At 42.0% G+C, this 12,738-nt stretch overlaps 1 protein-coding gene across 12 annotated transcripts in view; it reads left to right on the plus strand.

Annotated features, from left to right (window-relative positions):
* The window catches only part of zfpm1 (zinc finger protein, FOG family member 1), a 210,196-nt gene that overhangs the window by 180,579 nt on the left and 16,879 nt on the right, over window positions 1-12,738 (plus strand). For all 12 annotated transcript variants that reach the window (XM_069901848.1, XM_069901842.1, XM_069901841.1 and 9 more), the window contains 2 exons: window positions 234-336; window positions 10,177-10,422. In XM_069901848.1, the coding sequence (XP_069757949.1) occupies window positions 234-336; window positions 10,177-10,422 (349 nt within the window). The remainder of the gene's footprint in view (window positions 1-233; window positions 337-10,176; window positions 10,423-12,738) is intronic.

Here is a 12,738-nt window from a genome sequence, read left to right on the forward strand (position 1 = left end):
CTCTATTTTAGACAGCATTTACCGTAACAACCTTAACATTGCACAAATGAAATTGTTTCTCTGAGAGAGGTGCTGAATTGGTCCAGGGTCACATACATTGTATGAATCAAAAATTTTAACCAAACTTTTTGCAGATTTGGTATAATCTTGATTTTTTTTTTACAGTCTTCCAAATTTGTTTTTTTTTTAATTAAAAAAATGTTTCCTAAACTGTATATTGGCTTCCCTTACAGCCTGTTGCGGCATCTCTGAAGTTAAAAGAGGAACGATGCTGGCTAAGGCAACTGAAAATAACAGTGGATGAAGAATCGGCTAATTGTACCATCTACTGCAAAGGTGTGTATTGATGATAAATATTTTTGAGAAGGGGATAGATTTTAAATGACAATTTGTTAAACTTATTGTTACTCTTATAGTTTGAAAATGAACAATTTTTTTTAATTAAACAAGGATATTTGAAAATTCTAAATAGCTGCAATGTTTATGCTTCAAAATGGAGCAGCTTTATTTCTTTACTGGCAGACAGTTGCAAAAGCCGTGCTGTTAAACATCCTGTAATGCTGTGTGCAGAAAAGGGAATTTGGTTGACTCAAATCTTTTCATCTGCAACCAGTAGCTTTAGGCATCATGGCCTAGATTTTGCTCTTGAAATGAAAGAAAGGCAACAACCCTCTTCATTATTTACATGCATGAGCATAACACTTCAAGGGACTATTGAATATGAATATCGAAAAGTTGTGTCCACATTATGCCAGTGAACCTTTTGCTTCAATGACAAAATTCTTGCTTTCTGTCATCCCATTTACGATCTGTTGAATGTTACAGCCCTGTTATACTTATCTGGTTATTAAAGAATAAAATTTGTCATGGAAAGTTTTCATCTCAAGTTGAAATAATGGTTTAGCAGTTTGATAGCAGTGATTATTGCCGTTATACTCCAAGCAAATGAAAAAATAACTCCTTTGTGGGTTTTCATTCCTTTAGGCTTTAATTATTGTAAATTGTATTTAAATTAATTTCTTTGCTATTTTCACCCTCAACCCATTCTTTCTTTCTATCGCTTTTTGAATAAATTTAGTGTTGGACTGGCTTTTGTTCTCAGTAGAGAACAGAAGACAGAAGGTTTTTGTTGCACATGCACTTCCCCACAAATGTTCCATAGCTAGTGGGACCGAGAGCATGGAGCTGTGGTGAGCAGAGCTTGGAAGGGGAAAACTGCCTTGAATTTCTTTAAGTAGTCATCCTGAAGAAATATTAATGAAGTGGGAATCCTCTAGAATATTTAAATGACTGAGAGAAGGAAGTTTTATGATCAAGAAATGGAATCACCCCTGTTCAGTCCACAAGGGTCAGCCTGAGCTTCGAGTTGATTTTCGACAATGAACTCTGTGCTTGGCCTCCTGCACTGTAGCAAATCCCAACATAAATTTGAGGAAGTCCATGTCATCGGTATTCCAGACCCATTGCAGTCGGTGGTGCGCAGTAATTTTTGGAAGGTTTTGTTTGAAGATTTATGTATCTGCAGTTAGCCAGCAGTGCTGCATTACAGAGGTCAGCTGGGGCTCAAAACTAAAACCAAACCTTATTTTCCACTACTGCCCCCCCATCAAAGCTAATATGAATCCAATCCAAATCAAAAACCCACACTGAATTCCAAACCTAAACTGGAAGGGTTTGCAGTATGTTACATTGAGGAAAGTCTTGCTAGAATCTTAGAACTGAGACTGAGAAAAAAGCTCCCCAATTTTGGAGCTATTTTCCATCTAGACCCAGGGAGGATACCTCCACTTCACCATGATACTGGAACAAAGGTGAAATGGATGTCCAAGGATGAGCAATCCAAGCCCGAAACAAAATGGCATCTGGATTTTTTTCACCCAGATCAAATCCTGCCACTAGCACTGGACCAAAGCCATGATTCCCCAGTATATTTGAAAACACACCCAAGTATGGCCAATATTTGCCATCCATTCCCTTGCCAAATATCAAACCCTACTGCTGACAGCAAATCAATCTTGAGATCAGCACTGAGCATAACTTTCCAATTTCAGGTCAATTCCCATGTCTCTTTCCTGGCCAAGTATCCACTCAGCACAATTACCACCTGCAGACACTGAATCAAAGTGGCCAGGATAAAATACTGTGTCCGGCCAGCATGGCACATCCTAAACCTGAATTAGATATGCAGTTTGCAGTGAACTCTGATTGGCTCTGCTATGTTGTGATACTAAATCCAGCAGAAAGCTTGTTTGTGGTTGATAACAATATCATTTTTTTTCTGAAACTGGTTACTTACATAAATTATGAAAATCTGCATTGAGACAGGACTTTTACAGAGAAGAAACTCCTGATTTAAGGCTCCCTGGCCCTATTATTTCTCATCGCGTTGACTCCTGCAATCTCACTTACCATTGTGTAATCTATATTAATATTCTCAAGAGGTAAAACTATCCTGGCTAGTTTAAGAAAACAAGCTCTTGGAAATTACTTCTCTGATACAGAGTCAGAATTTATTGTCATGAACAAGTCACAAAATTTGTTGCTTTGCAGCAACTTCATAGTGCGAACATTCATATAAACCATCTTACTATAAGTAAATAAAAATAGTGCAAAGTAAGGCAGTGTCTTTAGTTCATTGATCAGTGGGGAAGAAGCTGTCCTTGTTCTCGTCTTTAGGCTCCTGTACCTTTTCCCGATGGTAGCAGAGTGAAGAGGGTATGGGCTGGTTGGTGGGGATCCTTGAGGATAGAGGCTGCTTTTTTAAGACACTGCCTCTTGTAGATGTCCTCGATGGAGTGAAGTCTGGTGCCTGTATCAAGTTGAGTTAACAACCCTCTAAAGTTTTTTTTTGTCCTGAACGTTGGCACCTCTACTAGACAGTGATGCAACCAGCCTGTCAAAGTTTTCGAGGGTCTTCAGTGACAATACCGAATCTCCTCAAACACCTCACAGAGTATAGCTGCTGGCGGGCCTTCTTCATGATTGCATTGACATGAAGGCTCCAGAACAGATCCTTGGAGACGTTGACACCCAGGAATTTGAAGTTCTTAACCCTCTACTACTGAGCTCTTAGTTTTGCTCATGTTGAATACAAAGTTGTTGGTGTGACACCACTCAACAAGCTCACCTCCCTCCTGTATGCTTCCTCATTGCCATTTGTGATTCTGTAATCAAGTAAGCTCAATAAACCCAGATTGCCCACAGGGTATCATCGGGTCACTTTTAAAAAGGTACCATTTTATTTTCAAGGATGCATGCACCTGTACGTCCCTGAGCTGCCTGCAGAGAACAGAAATGTGTAACTGCTTGATTTATTTGATAGCATGTTAGATGGGTTTTGATAACACTTTGTGGTTATGTTGCTATTGTAGTTGCATTGTTCTGCAGAAGTAAACTTGTTTGTTTACATGGTGAAGTTCATAAAATATTATCTTGCTAAGATTTTGGGTGGAAGCATGGTACCAGATATCAGAAGGTGTTTCAGAAAGTCTCAGACTTCAGAGCATGTTCAGTTGAACATGCAAATCTGAGACATCCTGGATGTCAGAACCCAAACCTTCAGTTCAAGTTTATTATCATTCTGACTGCATGTATAAAACCTGAAGAAACTTGCACATAATACCAGTATGTAATAATCACATATATACATGAAGATACCATTTAAAATAAATCTATATATTTATTTTGAGATGATTTACTCAGTTCAACAATCTCAAAGCCTGTGGGAAGAAACTATTTCCCAAACTGGAAATCCTGATTTTGATGCTTCTGTACCTCTTTCTTGAGGGTAGTGGTTCAACAATACTCTGTGCTGGATGGAAAGGCTCTTCTATGATTCTTTTTAACCAACACTCCAGATAAATGTTGTCAACAGAAGAGAGACCCCAGTGATCTTCTAGGCCATTTTGATAATCTTCTGTATTGACTTCTGGACCAATGATTTGCAGATCTGTACCACACAATGATGCAGCCAGACAGGCCTTTCAATTGGGTTTCTCTTCTAGCACCATTAGTTCAGCCCTCATCCCAATTGCCTCCATTACCCACATATCTTCCCTGGCCCCCTTCACTCTTACGCTCAACAAGGACAGGATTCCCCTTGTCTTCACATATCACCCCACCAGCCTCCACATCCAACATGTCATCCTCCACCATTTCCGCCATCTTCTATGTGAACCCATCACCACACACATCATCCCTTCTCTCCCTTTTCAACATTCAGCAGGGACCTCCCTCTCTGGCTCCCTCATCCACTCATCCCTTCCCACCAATCGCCCCCTTGGCTCCACAACTCCTCCCTCAGCACCATTCAGGGCCACAAGCAATCCTTCTAAGTGAAACATCATTTCACTTATGAATCTGCAGGGGTCATCTACTGCATCTGGTGCTCCCTCTGTGGTCTCCTCTACATCGGAGAGATTGGATGCAGACTGGGAGATTGGTTGAGCACCCTGGCTCTGTCCATAGCAAAGATGGGATCTCCCAGTAGCCACCTATTTCAGTTCCCCACCTGGTTCCCTTGCTGACAGGGTCCATGGTTTCGTGCACTACCTGACTGAGACCATCTGCAAATTGGAAGAATAATGCCTCATGTTCCATCTTGGAACCCTTTAACCGGATGACATTATCAGTAATTTCTCCTGTTTCCATTAGCAACCCCCCCCCCCCCAACTGACTCCATCTCTCTTTCCCTCTTGTCTCTCTTTCCCTCAGCTCTTCTTGCACAGAACCAAAAACACCCTCCTCCCCCAGTCAGTTCTCAACTTTCCCCTCTCCTGTCTCCTATTCATATCCAATTAACATCTTTTCTCTGTTGGTCTGTACTCCTCCCATTGTCTTTTCTTTCATTCAGGCTCCTGTCTGCTTTTTATTTCTCCCCTGAAGAAGGGCTCGGGCCCGAAACATTGGATATATATCTCTACTTCCTATGGAAGCTGCAAGACCATAGCAATTCTGTCCTACAATCATAGTATTTACATATTTTTGTGATTCACTCCACTCTCAATTGTGCTCCTGTGAAATGTTGTCCCAGTGGGGCATTACTCTCCTCAGCCTCCTGAAGAAGTATAGCCTGCTGCTGCATCTTCTCACTAATGAGGAGGTGATGTGGGTCCAGGATATGTCTTCCTTTATATGGACACCAAATAACTCCGTTCTCTCCACGATGGACCCACTGATGTGTCGTGGAGAGTGCTTGACCATCCTCCTCCTGAATCCTCCGTTCTCTCCCTTGTTTTGTCCCTAAGGAGGCTCAGGTTCTTGTTCTCACGTCATTTTATGATCCTCGCAACCTCCTCTCTAAATGCCGACTTGTTGTTGTCGTCGATGAGGCCAACTACTGTTGCAACATCCACAAATGCAATGATTCTGTTAGAACAAAATCTGGCAGTGCAGTCGTGAATCCACAGCGTGAGCAGTAACGGGCTGAGGTGCATCAGTGCTCAACGTGATAGGACTTGAGATTTTGCTACCAACCCTGGCCAACTGTGGTCTTTCGGCAAGAAGTCCAGAATCTAGTTCCAGAGAGGGATGTTGAGTCCCAGGGAGGACAGTTTATGCACCAGCCTCTGAGGTATGATTGAATTGAAGGCAGACCTCTCTGTCAGGGAATTTGCATTGATCCCATTTGCCAGAGTGATGGAGTGAAGAGTGGCTTGAAATATACTTCACTTGCACCAGGAAAGTGGCATATTGATTAGAGTGGGGCCACTGACCTAAGAAGAAGGTTGTGCAAGTGAGAACTTAGGTTATTATATTTCATTTCAGTGTTGTTAAATATTTGCCAAGGCTGACGGGACAACCTGGGTATGTGGTGTGAGGCCTACTCTGTCTGGAGTCTGCTTTTCTTAACCAATGCTAGTTGGTTGTAAGGTGTAAGCTTGTTTAGATTTCAACATCCAGAAAATACAAGTGTCAGTGACTGAGGACCTTGGATGATTGACAATGCCTGATGTCGGACAGCACAGTTTTCTTTCCCTCCTGTTTCTCCTTACAGCCAAATCGTTTTCTTAGTGAGAAGGCTACATAAAAGCCTTATTTAAAACTAAATAGCCTCTTATTTTCCACTTTTATTCGCAATAATCTGCTAACAAAATGCTAGCAAAGATTTAGTCCCTTTTCATTAATCCTTCGTCAATTAAATGGGTTATTTAAGATGGGAAGCAATTTGTTTTCCTTTTTCCTAAGCCAATCAGGGTCAGTCTCTCTCTGGCTACTTTGAAGTTGCACTTCCCATCCCAACCCAGCTTCTTTGTAAACGTTTGCCTCAGGGTGCTAACTTGAATAGAAAGTATTGTCCCTTCATGGCTCCCCATCAATTTATTCTTCTTCCCCTTTAGTAAAGTCTTACCACAGATCCCATAATTTGTGAAAACATTTGGTCCTTGTTTGCTAATATAAATTTCCAGTCAGGATATTCAAAAAACACAATGTGTTCCTTGTTCAGGGGTAAAGCTTCACATTTGTAGAAAATATTTTGGAATGTTAGCATGAAAATATCCTTTATTAGGAATCTGTGTATGATGTGGTTGGACAGCAGTTTTGTATAGTTGGAGTATTTTAGTAAATCCCAATACATAATGTTTGCTTGTTTCCTGGTTAATCCTTTGCCAGAGAGGTGTTTCACTGTACCTGGTATCTGCTCCTTACCAGACCCCTGTCACTCCTCACTCGTCAATTCTACTGTTTCTTTCTTCCCTCTAGTCTACCTTTTCTAGCTCTTGTCTCTGTTCCCACCTTCTTTCAACTTACTCGAGATGCTGCAGTCCAAATCTTTGTTCCTGGCTCTAACCCACAGTCCAACAGTTAGATTACTCCATATCCAAAATCTAGATTCTTTATATTTTAGGTCTGACATAATCACACACTGGGTGTTCGTTACATGTCTTCCCTTCTGCTGATAATTTATATTGATGCTTTACAGTTTCTTTCCTTGCAATAATTTTTTTTTTCAACACTAGAGTTCTAACATCATATTTTTTTGTAGGCTTCGTTTAGCTGGTTAACCAAAAATTAACAATAACACAATTTTGTTTCATTCACTGCAATTGACATTTTATTGTATTAATTGCATTTATTTATTGTGATAGGTGAGCATGAGTACAACTGGCTATCCACACATTACAAAGTACAGAATGTTGCAGGCTTTCAAGTCAAATTTATTGTCATCTGATTGTACAAGTACAACCCGACGAAACAGCATTCTCTGGTCCTCAGTGTAAAACATGCAGACACGCAACCAGACATAACACAAACAACCAATACTTGTGCAGCACAAATATTATATCTATATAAATAAATATTATCTCATGAATATGAGAGTCTCGGATGGTTAGTGTGAGGAGTTCCTTTGGTCGTTCAGCATCCTCACTCCCCGTGAGAAGAAGCTGTTCCTCAGCCTGGTGGTGCTGGCTCTGATCCTCCTGTATCTCTTCTCCAATGGGAGCAGCTGAAAGATGCTGTGTTCAAGGTGGAAGGGATCCTCAATGATTATGTGCGCCCTCTTCAGAAAAGAATCCCAGTAGATCACGTCAACAGTGTGATCCTCTCTGCCACTCTTATCATCCTGTGTCTTTGCAAGAGGATTTGATATTCTGAAATCTGAAAGCAAGAGTGGTTCATTTTTATCCTTGGTAAGTCTAAAAATAAGATTTCAAGAGTCCACTTTAAATTGAAAGCAAAAACATTGGAATACATATTTTAACTCTGTGTTCTTTTAAACACAGCCTAACCGAGCTATTCCAATAAATTGCATATTCAGCCCATGATTCAGATCAATTAGCCCTCTGTCACTGGATATTGAGCGCTGTTTCAAGTGGAAGACCAGGAGGTCATTGCATTGTTCTCCAGCTGGCCTCTGGGTTCCACCTTTCATTGTACAAGTGCAGATGTGAGACATAAGCTGGCACAAGAACAGGAAGTAACTGACGATCTAAAGCCCCATTTCGGTGTCATTGAACTTCTAGACCTGGAAACTGTGATGGGCCAAAGAAATTTATCTGTCCATGAGCACAGATCACTAAAAGTTCTCCACAGAGGGACTGGAAGTAATTATTGGTGTTCACCTCTATGTAAAGAAGGCTGAAATACAATTATTTTAATTGAATCATCATGTTTAGACCAAACGTAAAGCAGAAAGTTTAGTTTTGGCACCAAACTTCAGGAAAGACTGCAAAAATGTTTAATCTGGAGGGTCAACACAATCTGTTGGAGGAACTTAGCGGGTCAAGCAGCGTCTCTGGGAGAAAAGTAATTATCGAAGTTTAGGGCCAGATCCCTTTGTCAGGACTGAGAATGAAGAGAAGAAGTCAATATAATACACGGTTTAGCGGAACGGTGAGCACACTAGGAATCGGGACTGGAGTTCGAATCCTGTGCTCTCTGACAGGAATTTATGCATTCTCCCCGTGTCTGCATGGGTTTTTCCAAGGGGCTCCAGTTTTCTCCCACCCTTCAAAACATACCAGGGGTTGTAGGTCAATTGGGTGTAAGTTAATAAAGGGTCCAAGATAATATAGAAAGGTTGAACAAGGGCCAGTCGAGGATTAGTGAAGGGAAAGGTGAAGGGTGCTAGACAAAGGCAGTTCTCTTCCCAACTATATCTAGGATACCTTCCATTGCCTTCCGCCACTTTGACTTCTGATTTCCCCAGCGCCGCTGTACATCTCCATCCCCCATCAAGAAAGCCTTAAAGCGATTCTCGAAGAAATGGCTCCATTGACCATAGTGGAGGGGAAGCCTCATTGCCTTTAAAAAAAGGAGGACATTTCAGATACCCTGGAATGGAAGGCCTCATACTGAGAGCAAATACAGCAGATGTGTAGAAACAAGGAGAAAGGGAATGGGAACCACCCTCACTTTCAAAACAGAATGGTGATGGGCTTCCCCTTGTCCTCATCTTTCTGCATCCAGCACATAATCACTTATGCCAGTTGCAGTTAGATCCCACCATCAGTTGCATCCACCCCTTTCCACTCCTTTCCACCTTCTGCAGGGATCTTTTCTCTATCACTCTCTAGTCCATTCATCCCTCCCTCCCTGGTACTTTCCCCTATCACTACAGGAGGTGCAAGCTTTGCTCTTGCTCCTTCTCGTTTCACCACTATCCAGAAGCTTGAACAGCTCTTCCACGTGATGTAAAGATTCACGTGCGCCTCCTCCATCCTGTGCTCCCAATGTGGCCTCGTCTACATCAATGAGACCAAGTGCAGATTCGGGATCATTTTGCAGAGCAGCTGTACTCTGTCCACAGTGGCCATCCCAAGCTCCCAGCTGCATGCCATTTCAACTCCCCTTCCCATGCAGAACTACTCCACTGCCAGAGTGAGGCCCAATGTAAACTAAAGGAACATCACCTAATGGAATGAACGTTGAATTTTCCAATTCAACTACCCTTCCCTTTCTTACAAGCTACTTCCGTTCTTCCCTGTTCACCTTTTCCTTACCCTGTGCCATTTGGGTTCCCTTTGCCACCCATCCCACCCATTCTCATGCCTCTCTTTTCTTCTATCCTTTTCCACCACCATTTTCCTTGCAGGATTCCTCCCCTCTTTCCAGTTCCTTCCGCTCTCCCATGGTACCATTATTGCAACCTTATCAGATTCTAGCACTGGCACTTTTTCACTCCGACCCACTCTGTATGGCTCCTCCTCCTCTACCTAACCCCTTTGTTTCTTCCTTCTCTTTCTCTCCCCCTGTTTATTTTGCCAATAAACTATCTCTGTCTATCTCCCTGGCTCACCAATCCCACACTGGTCCCTGCCTCATTACACCAGTTATCTCCTCTTTGCTCTCGGTGGTGATGAAAGATTTATGTTCAAAACATTGAAAATTATTTTTCTCTTATTGATGCTGCTTGACCTACTGTGCTCTTTAAAAACTTCGACTTCTAAAGAAAATGTTTTGATAGGAAATCTGGTGGTGGATGAAAATGGTGCTTCTGCAATAAAGGACAAAACAAGCCTTAATGTGGAAACTCTGGCGGGGGGGCGGGGGAATCAACCTTTTGTCATTACAAATAATTTCTCTTTTTAAAGCAATTTGTATTTTAAAACCTGATTCTGTTTGTAAGGCGTCCTTGTCTTTCTGCAGATGTGGCATCTCATTCTCTGTGTATCACGGTCTTGTGGTAGTAGCATTGTTAAAATTAATTTAACAAAAGAATATTGTGTTCCACAGATGATCAGATCTGGTGTAAAACCACCAAGCCCATCACAGAAGGCGAATGTTTATCAGCAATGCTTGGTCCTTCAGAACAGACTGCCCAATATCCTGTGTTGAATCTGAGTGTTAAGACGGAGCCAGTGGAGGCTGCAGAGTGCTCAGAGCAAGTAGCCACATACCCGGCTTCATTACATCCTGATATCCAGCTGCTTCCTCAGCAGGCAGGAATGGCTGCAATATTAGCCACAGCAGTTGTCAACAGTAAGTTACAGTGAAAATGGAGGTACAGTAAAATCCTTGGTATCTGGAATTCAAGCAACTGGCAAAAAAAGAAACCACAGAAAATAAATAGGTAAAAAATGTCACAACACGCAATCTCATGCAACTGGAAACTGCACCTAAACAGCATTAACCAATCCCGAAAGGTGCCGGATACCAGGGGTTTTACTGTAAAATGGTTGCATTTGGCATTATCTCGTGGTGTTTTATTGTACTGCTATAACTCTTAATCAAAATAAGCTTGAGGTGCAATCACTGTGGACAAATGGCTGCAGATGTTGCTATCATCTGTCATCTACTCTTCCTACTTTCTGCCCCCCACCCAGCCCTCCGCCCATTCTCATCCTCCTCCCCCTCTGACTGAACTCTTTCACATACATTCCACCAGCAAGATTCCTCTCCCACTTGCGTTCCTTCTGGTCCCATCCACCCTTCACCTTTCTTTTAACGGGTTGCATTCACCAGTGTCCCTTCCTCTACTCATCAGATTCTAGGACCAGTAGCTTTTGTCTCCACATCACCCTCCTCCAACTGTGTCCAAATCCCTCTTACACCAAAAAAATTGTTTATTCTGGCTTTGATAACATTTAATTATTGAATTTCCACAGCTCTCTGTTTTGAGAATTCCTGCAGGTTTGTGACTCACACTTCAGGTGGCCAAAATACCCCGAGGTAAAGCTGCATATTCTACCCCGTGCGGCTATCGGAAGGCCACCTGAAAGAGCAGAAGGCGCCTCCAAGGCACACTTTCCAACCCTTTTCCGGGAGGGATCATCTCCAGAGCACTGACGTCCCCCTAGGCACCTGAATGCAGCTGCCTGAATTGGCTGGCGGGCGCCCGACAGCCCCCCTCCCTGCTGCCCCTGCCCCCCGGCAAGGGCTGTCAGCGCTGGGGCAGCCGGCGTGGGATGTCAGCGCTGGGGTGGTTGGCGCAGTGCTGACATCCCATGCCAACCACCCCAACCCTGACGTCTCGAAGGGACAAGAGCCGGAGTGCGCTCCGAGGCGCCTCCCATGCAGCTGTCCTTTTCAGGTGGCCAGCGCTGCCACCTGAACGACCATCCCACAGATTTGAATGAGCTTCAACAGGTGCATTCTTGGCACCTGAAAGTGGCTTGTAATAGAAGGAATTCTTCATTCTGAAGCTTTGCCCTCAACAACTAAATTCCTCTGAGCAGGGCAAACGTCTTTTCTGCATCTGTCTTGTCCATCTTATTAGGTCTCAATAAAATAATTTGTTATTCTGTTGAATTTTAGTCTATATTTAAGGCCAATCTTCCCAACATGTTTTCACAAGAAATCCCTTCATATCAAGAATCAAAGAAGTGAACCTATAACATGCTATCCTTCATTGAATTAGACCAAATGTGTGTGTATTTGTTTCACCAATACATTCACAATTGTAGCAAGATTTCTCCACTTTCAAAGTCCATTACCTTTACAAAAATAGCTAACATTCAAACTGCTTTCTTCATTACTTGTTGAACCTTCATGCAGACATTTTGTTTCATGTACGAGAACTCGCAGCACCCTGCCCCGCAACATTCCAACATTTCTCTCAATGTGAGCAGTATTTTTGTATTCTGTACATTGTCTCAAGGTGGACAGCCTGACATTTGTCCACATTTAGGCACCTCTCAGTTTTTAACCATTTGTTTAACATATTTGAATCCCTTTGCAGATTCTGTTTACTGTGAATTAAACAATCCTCTCTCCATGATGAAAGAAGTAATATATTAACCTCAATGCCATAAGTTCTTGCCTTTTGCACCAAACTTGTTTGTAAAACCATAGCAAATGCTTTCTGGAATTTACTGGGTTCCTTTTTAACCTACCACGCTGATGACATCATTGAATAAATTTGTCAAATAGCATTTCATAAAACAATGTGGGCTCTGCTTGATTGATGGTTTCCTAAATGCTCTGCTCTTCCTTCCTACTAGATTCCAACATTTTCCAATGATAGATGTTAGACTTAAACGTCTATGATTTTGTGACTCGCACTTTCCTTGATTAAGGACATTACTTTTGTAGTTTCCTCATCTGTTTTGGGCCATTCCAAAATCTAAATGATGTATTGATTTTAATATTAATAATGTATTAATATCAAAATCAATGCATCATTTTTACTGCAGCTGCTTCTTGTAAGATTCCAACATGCCAGTCATGAAGTTCATCCATACATTTCCCTGGTATCTTTTATCTACCAATTGTGGTTGTTTTAAGCTCCTCCTTCTCTTTTTCTCCATTTATTTTCTATTATTTGAATGCTTTTAATGTCTTCTAATATGGAGGCAT

The sequence above is a fragment of the Narcine bancroftii genome, chromosome 10 (assembly GCF_036971445.1).
Source record: "Narcine bancroftii isolate sNarBan1 chromosome 10, sNarBan1.hap1, whole genome shotgun sequence".
NCBI classification, from domain to species: Eukaryota; Metazoa; Chordata; class Chondrichthyes; order Torpediniformes; family Narcinidae; genus Narcine; species Narcine bancroftii.